General features: G+C 41.0%; 1 protein-coding gene across 16 annotated transcripts in view; it reads left to right on the top strand.

The window, feature by feature from the left end:
- The window catches only part of LOC105475109 (phosphodiesterase 8B), a 261,894-nt gene that overhangs the window by 152,411 nt on the left and 89,546 nt on the right, over window positions 1-19,937 (top strand). For all 16 annotated transcript variants that reach the window (XM_071098790.1, XM_071098801.1, XM_071098799.1 and 13 more), the window contains exons 3-6: window positions 6,532-6,722; window positions 9,992-10,051; window positions 12,714-12,771; window positions 18,566-18,654. In XM_071098790.1, the coding sequence (XP_070954891.1) occupies window positions 6,532-6,722; window positions 9,992-10,051; window positions 12,714-12,771; window positions 18,566-18,654 (398 nt within the window). The remainder of the gene's footprint in view (window positions 1-6,531; window positions 6,723-9,991; window positions 10,052-12,713; window positions 12,772-18,565; window positions 18,655-19,937) is intronic.

Below are 19,937 nucleotides of genomic sequence, written 5' to 3'. Positions count from 1 at the left end.
ATTCAAGATGAGGAAAAGTTAGTTTTTGTTTTCATCTTTTTTTATAATTAGCCGTCACCGGATAAAGTAGTTTCATTCTAATTTAGCTGTCAAAGACAGATTATTGCTATCCTCCAAAAGGTATGTTTCAGCTTTCTTTGAGGTATTTGTAGTTACTTTTGAAAAGCAGGTATCTCTTGCTTTGTACAGTTCCAATGTGCACAGATTTCATGGTTTACTTAAATAACACCAGACTCCCAACAACATGTTTCAGATTGCGGTTACATCAGTGTTTTAACTGTGAATAAATGCATAAAGCATAAACTTTGCAGCTGGTTCTTCAGTCCACAAATCACTATGTAAATAACAAATGTGCAGCATCATCAGTAACCTATCGCTTTTTTTAACCATAACTTTTTTTAGCCAAAGACTCTGGTTGGTTTCTGCCTATCTGTTATTCAGCCTAAGTACAGACAGCAAAGCATGTAGTTGTGTTGCCTCCTATCTCTTCGTGATAAACCCACATGACATTATGCAAAAATAGATTGTCGAAAGAGGGAATGAGCTAACAAAGATGAAAGTGCAATGAAGAGATGAAAAATGATAATGCTGTGAGTGAAATTTGAATCAAATGTAAATGGACTTAGAGGAGAAATAGTTGACTGTGGAATGCCGACACTGTAGCTGGTAGAAGTTAGTGAATGTAAGTTCATCAACATAAATGAGGACAGTGGTGTGACAAAAAGGATGAAGAAGTCATAGAGGTAGTGAGGCCAGCAAAAAGCTTCACAGTAATTAAAGGAGCTCTGGGGATATTACATGATACTGAAAGCACAGAGGATAAAATGTCAGCAGCTGATCCAAAGTTAGGAGTATGATAATTTGCCAAGGCATAGAAAAGATGCTCACTTCCTATCATAACTTATACAACTAGAAGAAGGTGGCAAGCACTGTCCAAACTACTCTTGATAATTTTTTTAAATAAATAAAACATTTTAATTCTCAATGTTTCTAATATTTTAAATTACAATATATTAAATAAATTTTAGCTTTATATTTTTTTCATTTCCCTATATATTTATAACCAAGAATAAGAAAATTTTCAGTATGTTGACACAAATCTTTAAAGGTCACAAAACAATCATAATTTTTACCATTATTTATTAAGATAGCTTTACATGGTCATTTTTTTCATTTTTGTTTTTATAGAGTATAAAAATGCAGATTTCTTGCAGGCATATATTGTGTACTGGCTTTCAGTGTACCCATCACCTGAAAAGTGAAAAATGTACACACTCCGTAAGTTTTCAACCCTCGTGCATGGTCATTATTATAGTCTGATTCTGCCATGCAAGTGAGGATTGCCGATAGCTGTGTTCTGACTATGGACAGAACACGAGTTGGCTGAGCTCTGCTCCAGTAAGAGGTTTCCTCATTGTTCCAGGCTTCAGCCCAGATCAGTTCTGCATCTTCTCCTCTTTTGCTGTGTTTACAAGGGTACAGTGAGATTGATGTGACAAAACTACTTCCTTCTGCTTGTTCTCCTGTGCTTGGATTCTTGTCCATGCTTCGTTTATCTGTGGTCACCACTCATTGGTGCATTTATTATAATTATCTGCTTCCTTGACTGGAGCCCATGGGAAGAGACTGGCCTATGGCTATCTCTGTCATCTTTTTATTCCCAGTTCTTAACATCTTGCATAACAAGTCATCAATAAATATTCTTTGAATGAATGTTGAGCATATTATTTTGAGCAAGCACAAGGTCAGTTTACTGTTACTCTTTACAGATCAAGTTCAGTTATAACACCATTAGTAATGATTTTTCAAAAATATGTTTCGCAGAATCATTTATATGAGTTAATCATTTATTGACCTCAGTTAATAGTCAATAAATCTTAACAAACAGCCATGTCAGAGAAATGAGAAATACTGATACACAGAATATTAAAGCTGAAAAGGGATTACATTACTTAAGTTTTTGTTTTGTTTTTATTTTTCGATTGTAAGGATACCTTATACCAAAAAGTACATAAGTAAATAAGAAATGTATTAGAAGGATAGTGCAATTTTTTTTTCAGACTCCAAGAAAGAGTTGAAAAGGGTGGGTAGCTTGGGAAGGGTGTCCATGGGCCATCTCTGAGCCCTTGACATCAGCAGTTTAACATTCTTCCATCAATATCTTTTTTTTTTTTTTGAAATGGAGTTTCTCTGTTATTGCCCAGGCTGGACTGCAATGGCACGATCTCAGCTCACTGCAACCTCTGCCTCCCAGATTCAAGCAATTCTGCTTCAGCCTCCTGAGTAGCTGGAATTACAGGCATGAACCACCATGCCTGGCCAATTTTGTATTTTTAGTAGAGACAGGGTTTCTCCATCTTGGTCAGGCTAGTCTGGAACTCCTGACCTCAGGTGATCCGCCCACCTCGGCCTCCCAAAGTGCTGGGATTACAGGCGTGATCCACCGCACCCAGCCAATATCTCTATTCTTAATGGGCCACAGGTCCCGATTCCCAGCCTTTGTGTCTCTCTGTTCAAATTCTAAATTCCTGGAATCAGAATATCATTAGCCCAGCTATAGCCTGGGAGATGGGGACAAAGAGTCCAATTTGGGCTACTTGGATCTACTCCTTTCCTGGAGAAGGTATTATTTTCAAGAGCTAGGCAGATATTTTTGAAAGGTGATTGCTATAGTGTTTTGCTCTAAGGTATATATTCTTTATTCCCATAAATTTTCACTTTGATTAGGAATTGAATAATTGAAAAGCAGTCTTTCTAATTTTTTTATAAATAGGAAAATATTTAAATATTAGCCAAAGAAATTCTCTCCTGAGTGCCTTACCATACCGAAATAAGAAGATCCTTTGGCCTTACCATACCTGAATAATAAGATCTGTGTCATGATACAGATCTTATTATTCAGGTATGGTAAGGCCAACAGATCTGGAACAATTGGCATTGAAAAAATAGTTACAGTTCCCAGAGCAGGAGGCACAGTGTGCCACCCAGGGCCACGCTGGGAAGCACCACAGTCAGTCAGGAGGCAGAGGGAGTGGGAGGAGATCGCACGCGAGAGCCTCCACTGTGGTTTTCATGGGAAGGCTTGGGTGAGGCAGGGTGAGCAGGGTTAGGCCAAGCTAGTCTGATTCATTTCAGAAAGGTCTGGGACATATTGGTGGTTCTAGTTGTTTGGTACCTGGCCCTAGGGTGATTAGGGTTGGGGAATTGTGGCCTGGAGGGTAAGAAGGGATGGGCTCTGGATTGGTTGATTTGCATATGAAGGGCATGCTCACAGGAGAATTGTGTGATATCTCTAGGGATTAGCAACCCTGAGAAGGGCGGTCCTTCCAGGGTCAGCAAAGCGCCAGAAGTCAAAGCATTGGAAACACAGAAAATAAAAATATACAATTAATACAGCTGTCCACCTTCAATCAGTTTTGTGAGTTTCCATGTGAAATCCAGTTTTGTAAGACCTTCAAATGGCCTAGAAGGCCTTATCATGGTCTAGCCCTCTGCTGTGAACTTGACCTGCTACCACCCTTTTGTCCTCACACCCTCCCTTCGACCACCCTGGCTCCCTTGCAGTCCTTAGAACACACCAGGGGCTTATAGAACTCTGCCTGGAATGCTTTTCCTTCCAACGTAAACTGGGCTTGCCTTTCTGTTCCCTTCAGGCATGTGCTCACACGTCACCTTCTCAGCGGGACCTATCCTAACTGCCTACTTCCTTCTGCTGCCGGCACCCACTGCTGACCCCCCTACTCTGCTCTGCTGGGTTTCACGTAGCACCTGTCATTTATTACCATTCTGTATAATGTACTTACTTAATGGTCTATGTATTGTGTGTGCCTCTACCACTGTAATGCAGAGTCTTTATTTTGTTCATCAACATACCGTAAGCAGTTAAAAGCAGTGTTTCTGAAAATTAGTGATAGTTGTTGTAATGCCCAACAAGAGAATTGTTATTCTTACTGTATTAGTCAAAGGTTGAGGCATAATGGTGTCAAGGAAATATAGATTGTTGAGATTCTTGTTTAAAAATCCATAATTCAGCCAGACAGGTGAGAGACAAGAAGTTTTTCACCTTTTTTGACTTCTAGGTTTGGCATATTGAGTTTCTCGTGTTAATACCACAGCTACACCAAGTAAAAGGTTATTGACTTTTTGCACCAACCAGTTTATTCTACCTGATTTTTCTCATTCAGGCTCCCCTGTTAACAGTTTGATAGGAAGGCTTTCGTTATCAAAATCCACAAGGTTGTGTCCTTCATTTTTCTTGGGAGAGCCACCTCCCGTTTCTTCCTGGAAGGAACTCTGTGGCTGGAAATGTTAGGAGCTTCCTGGGCTGCAGGACAGACCCTGGTCAGCCCAGGGTGCTCTTAAAAAATGGCATATATAATATATCCAGATACTTATTGATATTAAGAAATTATTGGGGAGGTTTAGGTATGAAATGATATTGTGGTTTTGTTCTTTTTAAAAAATCTTTATCTTTCACAAATGCATATGGATGAGATAAAATAGCTGGATTAGCCACAATCTGTTGTAAGAGCTAGGAAAATGGGTAGGGATAGAGATGAACCCACATTGGCTAGGAGTTGGTTATTGCTGAAGCCGGGTAAGGAGTACATGAGTTTCATTATATTATTGTTTCTGCTTTTCTATATACTTCCAATTTTCAATTAATAAAAGTATTTTTCAGCTGGGCACGGTGGTGCATGCCTGTAATCCCAGCACTTTGGGAGGTCGAGGTGGGCAGATCATGAGGTCAGGAGTCCGAGACCAGTCTGGCCAACATGGCGAAACCCTGTCTCTACTAAAAAAATACAAAAATTAGGCAGGTGTGGTGGTGGGCGCCTGTAATCCCAGCTACTCGGGAGGCTGAGGCAGGAGAATCACTTGACCCTGGAAGGCAGAGGTTGCAGTGAGCCGAGATCGTGCCATTGCGCTCTAGCCTTGGTGACAAGAGCAAGACTCTGTCTCAAAAAAAAGAAAAAAAAAGTAGTTTTCAAATGTAATGATTGGACAATTTGGCTTGTTTCTGATTTTAAATGAAACACGTTTGATATTTCACCATGATGAATATATTGACTATTGACTCAAAAGCTCTTCATGTTGAGAAACTACCCTTCTGTTTCTAATTGTTTAAACCAGACGTGGGTGCAGAAGAGTATTGAGTGCCTTAACAATATCTTGAGATTATTATAGGTTTTTCTTATTAGATCTATTGCTGGGAGGTGATCTTACATCTTATTCACAGTAAAGCCCTCTCGCATTTCTCAGAAGACCCCACAAGTAGTTGTTTTTTCATTTCTCAAATATTTACTGAACAGCTAGGAAGTGCCAGGCTAGTGCTGGGCATGGGGGGTACAAGCAGGGAACAAGCCAGGCCGAGCCTTTACTCTCCTGAAGCTTACTTCTCTAGTGAGAGAGATGGACCATAAATACATAAATGAGCTCAGGTGGTGGTAGGGCAGTCTGGGTCTTTCTGGCTGGCAGGGAATCTGTGTTCCTGGACCCAGGTGATGATGAGGGAGGAACTGTGTAAAGTGTTGCTGCCTTCTTTCCTGTGGGCAAAATTGCTTCTCAATGAGGCAGTTCATCAATAGAAGCACATTTCCCTCAACTTAACTCCATCAACTTTACATTTCATGATCATTCTTTCCAGATTTTGGCAAAGATTGGATGTTAAAATTCATTTTTGAGGTTGTTTTGAGTTCCCTTACTTCCTTATGTCGATAGGTATTTTAGTGCTAAGTTCAAAGAGGTGGCCTCCAGAGACTTAAAGGCAAATACCACTTGCAACTGGAATCAAATATATGTACTGTAAATGTAAACCATAATCTAACCTGTGTTAACTATCTCATTAATAATTTTACTTCTTATTTAAAACCAAACTAATTAGGAAATTAGAAATACTTGTAATTGCAGTGAGTCACAATCACCACCAGAGTGAATGGGCACCTTCTCTGTGCTTATTCAGTTCTCAGAACTAACTTATGTGGCACTGTTCTTTCACTCTTACAGCCAAGAAACTATAGGCCAAAGAGGTGAAATACCTTGTTCAAAGACCACTGTAACCAACTGGAGGAGCTGGGATTTGAACCCTGGTAGCTTCCCTCCAGAGGCCCCATTTTAAACCAGTATACCATAGGCCTGGTCTTTTGGTTGTTTTGGGGGGATTGTTTTTGCTTTTATTTTAGACAGGGTCTCACTCTGTTGCCCAGGCTGGAGTGCAGTGGTGCAATCATGGTTCACTGCAGCCTCTACCTCTCAGGCTCAAGCGATCTTTTCATCTCAGCCTCCTGAGTAGTGGAGACCACAGGAATGTGCTACTATGCCTGGCTACTTTTTTTGTATTTTTTGTAGAGGCGGGGTTTTGCCGTGTTGCCCTGACTGGTCTCAAACACCTGGGCTTAAGTAGTCCACTGCCTCAGCCTCTCAAAGAGCTGGGATTACAGGCATGAGCCACTGCACCTGGCCAATAGGCTTGTTTTTAATAGTCTCTATGGATGATGATTTATTTCAAGATGCTCTTTTTGTTGTTTTCAGGTTTTGCTGATCTTTGCAAAGGAAGATAGTCAGAGCGACGGCTTCTGGTGGGCCTGTGACAGAGCTGGTTATAGATGCAATATTGCTCGGACTCCAGAGTCAGCCCTTGAATGCTTTCTTGATAAGCATCATGAAATTATTGTAATTGATCATAGACAAACTCAGAACTTCGATGCAGAAGCGGTGTGCAGGTACCTTCTCTAATTTAATTTGCTGAGCAAATGTTCGCTTAACAGCTTAAAATGAATTTCATTTACAGATATCTTTAATTTATTTCAAATATTTTTAAAATATGTGTTGATGTTTTTAAGCAGTGTATACAAATGTCTGTGGTGAAAGCTATAGCTCCTTCCTGTAGATTTCTCTCTCCTCTTCTACTTTTCCACATTTGAGTGGTACTAAATTTAGAGGTGTGAGCTGGGCTCCCCTGATAACTTCAGGGTATTCCCCCCACCCTGTGTATTGCTCATAAAAAAAATTAAAATTCACACAGTTCTCATTACACAGATACGGTTTGGATTTAAACTAGCTATTTTAATCTTCATTATTCTCTCCCAAAATGAACATCGGAAATGTGTGAAATATAAATTTTTTCCTGCCTGACACAGATGGGTAGATCCCACAGCAGGCTTCCCAGTCATGGAGTGAAGGCAGCCACTTTGCAGCAGTAGAAAATCTTCCAGGGACCCAAACCCCCTGCTTGTTTATAGAAATGCTTGCACTCTGGGGAGGAAACACAGGCCTGTTCATAAATAAATGCTCAGTCATAAGAGTTAGCTCTGGATGAACTGATTCATTTAGCAGAAGTGGAATGCTTTGAAGCTAGATGGAAGAGGTCACTGATTAAATGCTAGACCAAGACAGAGTCCAATTGCATGGGGAGCTGGAATTTTCTTGAATGTTAGTAAGTGAAATAAAAGGTGGGAAAATGGCTTTTTAGAACCTTGGTACCCTGAGAAGAAATTAGTGGATTCAGAGAAGTTTCTTATCACAGACATCATCTTGCTGTTCTTTGATGATTTTCAGTTTCCCAAAGAAGAATTTTTCTTAAGCATCTGTTTTAGAAATGTTTTAATGGCTTCAAATAATCCCATCTTTCGGCATAAAAATGTTTTTCTATTTAATAGTGTATATAAATATACATAGAGTATATCATAAAATATCTGGATGCTATTTTTAGTATTAGGAAATATTTTTGATGATTTTATAGTAGAATTGGGTCTTGTAAAACTAAGTATTTCTGATTTTTCTTGGCCTTCACTTACTTTTCTTAGGTAGTTTTATGGTAGAAATATCACACTTCTTTGTTCCTACATACAATGACTTAAGAGAAGCTTTACTTATAAAGAAAAAATCTATAGGAAGAAATCTTTTAATTCAGGCAAAGGCCCAGTTTAGCAGATAAACTTTACATTTTTCTTTGAATATAAAGAAATAGAGTTTTATTTCCTACCAAATGTATTTCTGTGTTAGCTGCTCAGAAAACCAATAGAGGTCTATACAGTTTAGAAGTCAGATGGACGTATCTGTCAGTGTGTTTCCCGACCATTATCGGTCATGTTGAGGGTGGCCAGATTCCAAATGCTTGACTCCCAACACACATTCCCTAAGGGGATGGGTAGGTGACATGCCCCTGGCAGATGTGCATTCTTTGTTGTCATCTGTGGCGCTAGATCCCTCACCTTTGAGCTAGGATTGGACCTTAGCCTAACATGCGTCCTTGAGCCTCAGCCCCACCTTCCCCTTAGTCCTCTCATCCAGGAAGAGGCCTAGGTCTCTCTTACCATACCAGTTCCTTTGGAGAGACGAGAGAAAAGAGACAAGCAGCAGGAAGCAACCCAAAAGATGGAAGCCAGTCCCAAAAGAAACCAAGAGAGTGTGTGCTCCAGCCCAGTTATGCTTATTACATGTTTTAGCCTCTTGCCTAAAACCCACACCTTAGTATATAGCCCAGCAGTGTGCCCATGACACCTCCTGGGGTGAGAAAGACTGAATGAAGGTGAGAAGTACTTAGAGTTTCCCTAGAGATCGGAACATGCCTCTAAAACACTATGTATTTTTTCATTAGGTGCTAACTGGTATTTCCACTGAGTATCCATCCAGTAGGCTCTTGAGTATAAAATAAGTGTAGCTTCACCTTAGCAGGACCTGCCCTACAGGGTGGCTGAGTGGGAAGTAGCCTGTGCTGGCATTGGAGAGATATTGACTTATGCCTCCTGCCCCATTGTGAGTTAATAGCATTTTCTTCAAAAGATCTCTTTAAAATACCATTTATCCACAGAGGAAACTTCACTTCCTGGGAATATGACAGCCGATCATTTCCTGTAGCCTTCCTCCCACATAGTGTGAGGGCTCGAGGAACAGGACATGGAGAAGGTGCATTTTTTGAGAAAGGTCAGAAAATGTTGGAGTTGAAGAGGATGAAGCAATACGAGCCGACTGTCCCTTGGGGAGTGGTAGTTCAAACACATTAAAGTAGAGGGGAGCAGAAATGCCCACAGCCAGAGAGAAAAACAAATGCATGTTGTTTCACAAATTACTCAGGAGTAATTCTGTTCTTGGAGATGATGGTTCCCTTCCAAGATATCTCAGCATAAGCAGAGGCCAGACCAGGAGAATAGGTCAAAGCAAGCATGCTGGTTCACACTGAGATTCAAGTGTGTGGGCCTTTATTAAAAGTTTGTCCAATTTACAACCCCCTGACCAGAACAGTGCAGAATCTGGGCTGTAGCATGGCACAGCAAAGAAGATTCATGGACCTCAAAATTCTATGTCCTGATTATTTTGGCCCTGTTTAACTCCTAGGGAATAAACTAACTATATCCAGGTGGTCCCAGTACAACAAACATTATACAGTGACAGGTACCATATTGCAACATTTCTCAGCTCCAGCTGATGATCAAGTTGTTTAAAGTATTTAAGCACAAACTACAGTAGGACTGAAAAATTGAGGTGGCTCTTTGTACCATCTTTAATTGGCTTTAACCGGCATTTGTACATCCCGCTGCCAGTGAGTGTTTTAATTTTTATCATAAGGTCGACTTTCTGAACGATCTGCTCTTTTAAAAGAAAAAAGATTAAACCCAATTGGCTCCCCCAGGTACATACTGATAAGAAGAGGATTGTAGGACTGCCAATTTATTTTTATTTTGAAGAGTGGAGTTTCAATTTTAAAAAATGGAATTTAAGTGGAATTTGCCAATTTTTTTAAGTGGAAAATTGGCAGGTCTGACCTATTGGATAATTGCCTGGGAGTTAAGAGAAAAAAAATTTTTAACGAAATGAAGAGATTGTCCTAATCCACAAGGGCATCTTTCTTTGTTGTCTTCTGTGTGTTTTGAGATGTTTTCTTTAGAGAAAGATTTGATGTTGTGTCATTTTCAATGTGAAGAAGTTCCGCATTCATTTAATGTAACAAAGTCCAGATCACCTTGTTTGACTTGGAGGCTTCTCATTGCAGGTCGATCCGGGCCACAAATCCCTCCGAGCACACGGTGATCCTCGCAGTGGTTTCACGAGTGTAAGTGCACCTCCCATTCCCAGCTGGAAGGAGTACTGTTCATTCTGAAATGTCTGTCAGATGTAATTTGGTTTTTGAGCTGTCTAAGCAATGGGCGCGTCTTGGGTCCTAGAACACCAGCCTTAGATCTTGATCTTGCTTTGGGGGTTTTGTTTGTTTCACAAGTTCCTGGAAATATTTAGGTTTTTCTCTGTATCTTATGTAATTGCCTTTAGCACATAGTCATACACCTCAGGGAGAAAGTTTACTCATTATATGCCAGAAATGAATGGAAAATTTGAGGAGGAGGTGGTCTGGAGAAAACATTGTTCCAGTTTATCTTTTTTTCTTTGAAGAAAAGAGATGGGGATATGCTTGTTTTTCATTTAAGAAGAAACACGTTTTTTGTTTTTTTTTTTTTTTCATGTTCAAGCATGATAATAAAAGGGCACTAAATCCACAAGACAAGGGTTGTAAAGTTGATGCTGGGACCGTTACGTGGCTAGAGGCAGGACAGTAGAGTTTATCCAATGCTGGGCGGCAAAGAAAAGGGATTGTGCTGTAGGTACAATGAAACTGTAGGATGAGCGACTGCTCTGCTGGGTTTATCGTCTGATGTGGCCAGCACTCAAAGTAAAAGAGCCAGCAGGAAGAAAAGTTGTCTGTACAAACTACAGTGGTGGGAATGTTGGCAGGTAACAAAATTTGTTGTAGTCTTTTTTTTTTTTTTTTTTGAGACGGAGTCTCACTCTGTCGCCCAGGCTGGAGTGCAGCGGCGCGATCTCGGCTCACTGCAAGCTCTGCCTCCCGGGTTCACGCCATTCTCCTGCCTCAGCCTCCCGAGTAGCTGGGACTACAGGTGCCCGTCACCACGCCCGGCTAATTTTTTGTATTTTTAGTAGAGATGGGGTTTCACCGTGTTAGCCAGGACGGTCTTGATCCCCTGACCTCGTGATCTGCTGGCCTTGGCCTCCCAAAGTGCTGGGATTACAGGTGTGAGCCACCACGCCCGGCCTGTTGTAGTCTTTTAATGGCTGTATTTAGCTTCGGAGAGAATAAGAACTTCATTAGGGCCTAGGACCTGTTGGACTTGGCCTCATTATGGCATTTGGCACAAATTCTGTGACAAAGGCCAGGAAAGTCTGGCCCAGAGGACTTGAAATGCCTCATTCCAAAGCCATGTGAATACAGCAGGAAATCATGGCTTCAAAGTCATACCCTTACTGAAGACTCCTACTTACCTGCCACTCCTTGAGTGTCTTCCTAGGAGCTCTGTCTTCTCACTTTGTTTGATACCCACCACGGGATGTGGTCCAGAGAAAGTAAAGACATTGTCCTCACTGGTTTGTTACACCTCTCCATCCTGGTGGGAGATTAAGATTCCACAGGGAATGAATGAGGGGAACTGAGACATAAGATGAGCCTCCTTCAACCCTCCTTTTCACATTTATCTTCTGGACACTCAGAGATCTGAATGGGGTTATAGAGGCTTGGACATCAATACCAGAAATGTTCAAGGCCACACAGCATTTTTCCCAAGCCTGGCTTATTACGCGGGTCCAAGAACAAAACACTCTTGTTTTTCCAACTCATATGGCAAAAAGGTTTGCTAGTCCTTGACAAAATAATGGTTGACTATGGCTTATTTGTTATGATTGTCACCGACTTCTCCTGGTTTTATTGTAAAATATTTCGTATAGAGAGAGTGGTAATAAAATGAATGTGTGTGTCTATGTCACCAGCTTAAGAAATAAAACATTATTAACCCTTGGAACCATTTTGTGGCCTTCTTAACAGTCAGAGAAGATAGAACTTGGAGTTCCAGAAGAAAAACAAAGTGGGTAAAATAGCTTTTCCCTTAGGGCAGGAATCAACTATGGGTAATGCCACAAGTCAGCACTGGGACTTCTGTTCCTGTTTGCTATCTGCGTTTCCACCCAATCCCTTTTATTCCATTTTTCTTCCCTGGTTCTTAGGGTATGTCCCCCATGTTACTTGCTGGCTGTCTCAGACCCTGTTTCTCTATTTCGGTGATAGGGAGCCCAGCGATGGCATGTCTTCATGACAAGGCAATCCATATCCCACCTTGTACTCAAACTGAAGTCCTGAGACTCAGCGGTAGGCTCACTATAGCAAACCCTCTTGTGAAATGAGTGGCAATTATCCATTTTTGTTTTCTCTCCTTCCCTTCTAACTGTGTGTTCCTGCTGATACTTCTCTCCCATTTGGCTTGGGGGTCCTACAGCCTGGACTGCTGACTGTCTTCCTCATGTTGAGGGTTGGACCCAGCTCGGTTTTGGTGTGGGAGTCATACTTCCAGATGGTTTGGGGACAATGGTCTCAGAATGAACAGTGCACCTAACGTCCCTTTATGGGACTGCTCCCATACATGTGGCTCAACCCCAAAGGGCAGCTGAATTGGAAAGGGCCACTCATGTATACTGAGGGTAATACCTCCAGCTACGCTGCTGGAGCTTTCTCTACTGTTTTTGTTCTTTTTGCATCTGGAAGGTAGATGTGGGGTCTGTATCCTTGAAGGCAGGTGTGCCCCGTGGGCATGTGCTCGTCAGGAAGCCACTCTTGGAGCTAACGCTGTGTGGCCTCATTGCTCTCTCTCCATGTTTCAGTGTGAGGAATCCTGGTTTGTATCTGCTGAGTGACCACATTTTCTGCTTTGCTGCAGATCGGATGACCATGAAGAGGCGTCAGTCCTTCCTCTTCTCCATGCAGGCTTCAACAGGGTATGTACAAGATGTCCAGCATCTCTCTCAGGTGCGGGTACCTTAACCCCTGACTCTCCCATAACAGGAAGGCAAAGCCGCCATGGAGAACTGTTAAGGAAATGAAGCCCCAGGACTGTTGGGGAAAGGAAGAGACTGTGTTCTCATGGGAGAGTAACGAGCAGCTGCCAGTCGAGCTCTTTGCCTTTTTTGCTCTCTGGATTTTCTCCATATATCTTAGCAATAGATATACAATGACATAAAAACCCATCTTATTATATCAGATTAAAATTCTGTCGTCCCAAAGTAATCTTATTTAAATCAGTACAGTCAATTCGATTCAATGTGTGTGTGATTATATATAGATACATCCACCAAATTGGCACCCAAGACTCTGTTCATCAGGGCTGGCCAGAGTTTATACCCTAGGGACAAGCCCATGATGACTGTAGCACCCTGTAAACTCCTGGTTGAAACCATTAGCATCAGCAAAGAAAAATTCTTTGAGTGACAAACTACACAAATAACACTGAGATTCCACTTGAAGATTAAGAATTTCTCCAAGGAAACTCACTAACAAACTAAATAACCAAGCTCACCCAGCATCTCAGGGTAGAAATTAGATTGGAGGCAAGGCTGTGTGCATGCAAATGGAAAAGAACTGATGGAATGGACTTAGAAGAAAGGGAAGAAAGGGAAGAGGAAAAAGATCATCAAAACATGAATGTTTAAAAGAACTATATTCCCTAATATTAAAAGAAAACAAGTCCTTATAGAGAAATTGTAGAAGACCTTACTTCATATTTTAATTTTTTAAAATAACAAATATATATATTACTCCTATGTAAAGAATAAAAGGTTTCCCTTAGGAGAATAATAGGATAGAAGACCATGGTTTACTTATACAGCTTTTGCTGATCATCTAAACACAAGTAATCCTATAGCATCCTGTGACCTCCTGGCTTAAACTATAAGCATCATGAACAACACTGATATTCAACTTGAAGATTGAGATTGGTTACTCCAAAGAGACTTACCAACAAACTAAGTGATTAGGCATACCCAATATCTCAAAATCTTTTGGTAAGAGTAATCTGAATCCCGGCCGGGCACAGTGGCTCACGCCTGTAATCCCAGCACTTTGGGAGACCAAGGCAGGCAGATCACCTGAGGTTGGGAGTTCGAGACCAGCCTGACTAACATGGAGAAACCCCATCTCCACTAAAAATACAAAATTAGCCTGGCGTGGTGGCGCATGCCTATAATCCCAGCTATTCGGGAGGCTGAGGCAGGAGAATCGCTTGAACCCGCGAGGTGGAGGTTGCGGTGAGCCAAGATGGCGCCATTGCACTCCAGCCTGGGCAACAACAGCGAAACTCCGTCTCAAAAAAAAAAAAAAAAAAAAAAAAAAAAAAAAAAAAAAAGTAATCTGAATCCCAAGTAGATGGAGTGATATATTCTTTAAAAAATAGGGTACTGCCTGTGCCTTGTGAATTATGAAAATCCTCTGTGTGCTTTAAGTAATGGTACTTTGCTACTCCGGGCTTAAAAATATATATATTCCTCTTAGTTGTCTTAGTTGTAGACCACAGAGAAGCAAAAACTACCTTTGTGATGCAGTTGTTTTGTGCTTTGGTATGCTTCAGTGTGGAAGTCACAGTGCTGTAGAGAAGATTCAAGGTAGTCTAGTGGCTCACGATGTGTGATCGAAATGAATGTTTCCAGCTAGCAATATTTTTCACGCTCCTAACACTTTTTCCTCTTGTCTGTTATCTCTTCTCGCAAAGGTTGGCGTTTGGTTCTGAAAGCTATTCTTAGGTGCTATATCTTAATGAGAATGCATGAGACAATGCTTCTGAGTTTTGGAATGAAGAGTTGCAAAAGAAAACTCAGCAAAGAAGCCATGTGGTTGAGACAGATTTTCTTTACTCATTTTCTAAGAAATAGCTCTAAAATTATTCACAGGCTTCATAGAACTTCTGTGAAATATTGACCCCCTGACTTCACCCCATTCCAATGTTGTCCTTTTCAAGTTTGAGTTGGGACCTCATGGAGTGTGAGGACGTAGATTTTCCTCATTACCTGGGGGATGATTGGAGAATGGCGATGACACACTGTGAGTTTTATCGATTAGGGACCCATGTACAGGCTGTTGAGTGTCCTTTTGGAATTCTACCTTTAGTTCAGTGATACTCCCTCAAACTGGTTTAGAATTGCTGCCATTTGAAGCGATGGCGTCTTGTCTGGAAGGCTGAGGTTGCACATCTGCTCAGTTTGGAGAAATAACTGGCGCTCTTTGGGTGCAAATGCTATTGAGAACATTTAACCAAAGTTCCATTGTTTCCTTCTTACACATTTTATAACCTGTCTGTGGTGCTCTGGAAGGCTTCACTTCCCACTATCCAGACGTGTTACTGTGTTTTGCAGTCAGCCTCAGTGAATAAGCCTTTGGCGAAGGGGCATTAACGGCAGTAGCTGTCAGAGACCACCTGGTGTTCTTCAGTGCTGACCCTGATAGAGGCCATTTGCTGGTTAGGTCAGGGTGCCCCCAGTAGCTCGGGCTCATTCCAGGAGAAGCGCGCTGCACCTCCAACAGCTCTCCTGGCGTTACTGTGGCACACCATCGGCTGAGACTGATCTTCAGGTGGTGGTTCTCCTTTTTTGGGTAAAATCCTGTCTTTCACAACTCTCTGCCCAAGCACCTTTTCAAATATGCCGGTTATCCTTGCCTTCTGTGAGGTTGTTTCCCATCACCAAGCTGTTTTGATTGTATTAGATCGTCTGCTTTAACTCACCCCTGGGTTGCTAGCTAATTGGCTGGTGCTTCAGTCTGCGGTCCCTGAGTGGGGATCTAGGAACAAATTGTGCCATCACATATCCCACAACAACTCCCCTTGAAGGCTCTGGAGCTGTGTGTAAGCAGTCAACTATATAGATGCTCAGTCCACGCTGAGCCTTTTAGAAACCAGCATCTTAGCAAAGGACGGTTGCAGCTGTTTTTATATCAACTTTATGTGCCTCTTTTTCTATTTGCAAAAATGTTTGTTCAGTTTAACAAGTGTTTATGGAGTTCTGCCTCTGTGCAATGTGCTAGGCATGCCGGGGGCACAACTGTAGGGACACGGTTCTCTGCGGAGAGGCCTTCTGTGGAGTAGGAAGTGGGGAGCTACGATTTATTGTCAGGCCCAGTTCCCAGTGATTTACTTAATCCTCCTGTACATATGAGGGATTTGATATTTTCTCCATTTTTGCAGAGGAGGAAACAGGCTCAAAACAACTAAACTTGCCAGAGCTCACACTCATGACAAAGTCCAGAAGCAAATGCATGTTGTTTAACTCCAAACTCTATATTGGGTCCACTAAAGTTAGATTTCCCAAGCTAGTGCTCCACAGAACACTACTGTACCAAAAGCTATTAATAGGTGGTCCGTGAAAAAAGGCTTCTATGGTCAAATAAGTTTAGGGAATCAGTGAAAACTCAGTTGCCCCTCCTCCCACACCTGAGAATTCACAGAGCACTTTTGCAACATTGCACATTAGCATTTTAAATGCTCTGAGATATCCTGTAGTAAACAAACCTGCTAACTTTGTGTATCCCAACATTTTCTTTCCATTTTTTGCAAAAACGAATCCATGTTTGTTATAGAGAATACAGATAAGCTAAAAATTAAAATTATTTATGCCACTAGCCTTTCAGATTTATTCCTAGGCAGAAATAGAAATGACTGTGTATTATTTACAAAACAGTGTCATGATATACATACATATCTTTCTATGTTATGCCAGCATTTTCAAACGTGTGTTATCATGGTTTTTTCATGTTTTTACAAAACATCAGCTAACAACCCCCTGAGTTCTGTTATAGGCTGATATATAGCTTTTATCCATCTAAAAGCTCAAATGGAATCTAACCATGTTTAACTTTGCTCTGTAAATCAAAGAGAAAGTGTTTCCCTTCTGTGTATGTTTATGGCTTCCTCTCTTTCCTTAGCCCTTCCCAGTGTCCACGTAAGAATAGTGGAGGACCAGAGGCCCAGGGAAAGCCAGAGAGAGGCCAACCACTCCAGATATGTGGAGCCATCCACTTCAGTGTATATGTGGGGGTGTGTGTGAGAGAGAGAGGGAGAGTGGGGGTGGCGGGGGGAGAGGGAGAGAGAGAAGAGAGAGAGAAAGGAAGGAGTGAGGAGAGGGATTGATTTTTTTCTCTGGCCAACTTGGGTGAAGGAAATCTAAGAAACACATCTTTCAGCAGGATCTAGTATTCTCCTTCTCCACCTATATAGCTACCTGAGAAGCAAAAGAATGTGACTGGTAGTTTGGAATACTTTGGAATTCTGCTTATCTTTCTACTTAGTTTGCCAGCCATATGCTTGGAAAGGCTTGCAGGATGTGTTTTTTTTTAATCAATTAAAATGCAAAACATTTCCCCTTTCCTAAGTAGAATTGTCCTTAAATCTCTTCCCTTACTATTTTTTACTTGCTTTTTTTTTTTCTGATTTCATTATTTCTCATTAAGTATTGATGTGATCATGTCAGAGAAGTGCTCAGTTTCCTATATACCCTACACTGAATCATGTAGCATATATGAGAAATGTAAACCAAATTACTTTGGGATTAAGTGAAAAAGGGCCTACTCCTCTTTCAACGTGGGATTTGAGCAGCTCATACCTAGCATAAATGGGTGCTTCGTGGGTCTTTGATGAAGGACGATGTGTGCTGCATTTTCTTCTGCATTATTATTTGCTTATCTATCTGTTCATTCATTCACTACGTTTATTTATAAATACATGAAAGCTTTTTTTTCCATTGAGATGAAACTAAAATTAGCCATTTTAAAGTGAACAATTCAGTGGCATTTAGCACATACACAGTATTGTACAATCACCACCTCTGTCTAGAGACCCTGTTGCAAAACAAACAAAAAAAGCCATTTTCATCATCCCCAAATGTGTTCCCATTAAGCAGTCACTCCTATTCCTCTTCCCCACAGCCCTGGCAACCACCAGTCTGCATTCTGACTCAATCAATTGACCTATTCTCGATATTTCATATACATGGAATCATACCATATGTGAATTTTTCTGTCTGGATTCTTTCACTTAATACTTTTTTCAGGTTCATACATGTTGTTGCATGTATCAGTATATTATTCCCATTTTATGGTCAAGTAATAATCCATTCTATGTATAGACCACAATTTGTTTATCTGTTCAAATGTTGAACATTTGGGCAGTTTCTGCCTTTTGGCTATGGTGAATAATGCTGCTATGAACACACATGTGCAAGTATTTATTTGAGTACTTGTTTTCGGTTCTTTTGAGTATATACCTGGAAGTGGAATTGCTGGATCATATGAGAATTCTGTGTTTAACTTTTCCCCTGCATTAGGCACTCAGAAAATTAGGAAGGAAGTAAAGAGTAGGCTCTCCCTTCCAAAGAGATCATTGATAATGTGCTGCACACTGAACATGCTGAGTGCTGGGTTTTAGATGATTCTATTAGTGCAATATGAAGCAAAATGTTTCAGTAATTTACATGGCTGGGCAGGCATTCTGTGCCCTAGAGTGTTCATAATATAGTTTATTCTACCTTTGTTATGAAGGAAGTGAAGTGTACAGTATTACTTGCTCTGTTGTTTCTCATACATTTAAACAAGCACTTTGAACACCTTGACAACTGTTTCATCTCATCTTACTTACTAATTGTCTTATATAACGGAGTTACCTGGGGGTAGGAACAACTGTTAAGTTTCTCTGTTTGGCTCTCTGAGAAGTAACTATATATGTCTTATGTATTGTCTTTGCTTTCTTTTCAGAGATTTATGGAGAATAGCAGCATAATTGCTTGCTATAATGAACTGATTCAAATAGAACATGGGGAAGTTCGCTCCCAGTTCAAATTACGGTATGTAGCAAAATGAGACAGTAACATGAGGTTAACAATTCTTTAGAAAATCTTATCTGTCAACAGGCTGATGTTCATGGGTTCATAGCTGAATCCTAGGGATTTTGAAGCTTTTAAACAGGCAATGAATGGCAGCTGGCCAACAGCAGTATCTTAGCCAGAAGGCCCGTTATATAAAGAAATAAACTGGAAACATTTCTTCTTTTGACAGTATTTTCCACTATTTACAGAATTTTAAAATTGTAACCTGGGAAAATGTTTAATTTTTGCACAATTAGATGGAGATTGGGAATAGCCTTGAGGATTATTTTCTACATCCTACTTTCAATATTTATAAATTTTTACTTGGATTGTTATGCATAGGGGTAAACTAATGGCGATATTTATCATGCTAACCATAATAATTGCTAAGTAACCACAATAGCAATTTTATTAAGTCTGTTTGTGGCCTCAATATGCATGAAGTAGCTTTAAGAAACCAGTTTTAAGTCTCTTTACAAGCATGTAGTGTTTTAAGATCTGGCTTGTCACTGGTGCTCAGTTCCAGGGATGGGATTCTCTGGGTGTCTGGCTGCTGGCTAGAATGCTGGGCTGGGGGATGTTCTGCTCCTGGACCCTCTGAGGAATATCAGGGTCCTAGCTCCTGCCTGGTTTTGCTCCGGCTCCACTCTGGCAGGGTTTTTGGACCCTGATGTTTTCCTCCCTTCTCAGTCAGGGAGCAGGGAAAGGAGGAGGCTCTTCTCCACCCATGGGCCACTGCGGGGCCCAGTCCCCAGGAAATTCAGGCTGTGGGATGCCAGAAAAGTCTGTAGCATGGCTTCTCTCTCTGGCTGACTGAGAAGTCATGGATAGTTTGAGGCTCAATACAAAATAAGTAGGAGAGCATCCTATTATAGTGATTATATGCCTTATCTTGATTACTTATTGTCATTCAAAGATGACAAAACCCTTTTCAAACTTAATTATCCTCTGTCCCAGGGAGGCAAAATGAATTGACATAAACCTAGAGAAGCAGTTTCCCCTGGGGTGCACCCTGGTCAGGGGAGTCACTTTTTGGTGGGTAGAGAGTGCTCCAAGAAATAAAGTGTGGGATAAACAGTCACTTCCTTAGATAGAAAAGTATTAAAAAAAGAATCTCAAACCAGTGGGAAATCAGATATTTTGGGAATTCAGGTATTTTTTAACAGCCCTTGGTAAGAAATATTGCCAAAGACTTTTTGAACGTATAAGTAAACTAGATCCCTTGGTTTATTTTTATGTATATGTTAGCTTCAGAGCACTTC

This window comes from Macaca nemestrina, chromosome 6, assembly GCF_043159975.1.
Source record: "Macaca nemestrina isolate mMacNem1 chromosome 6, mMacNem.hap1, whole genome shotgun sequence".
Classification (NCBI taxonomy): Eukaryota; Metazoa; Chordata; class Mammalia; order Primates; family Cercopithecidae; genus Macaca; species Macaca nemestrina.
Note: the sequence above shows the minus strand (reverse complement) of the source record. Positions and strands in the feature narration are given on the sequence as shown.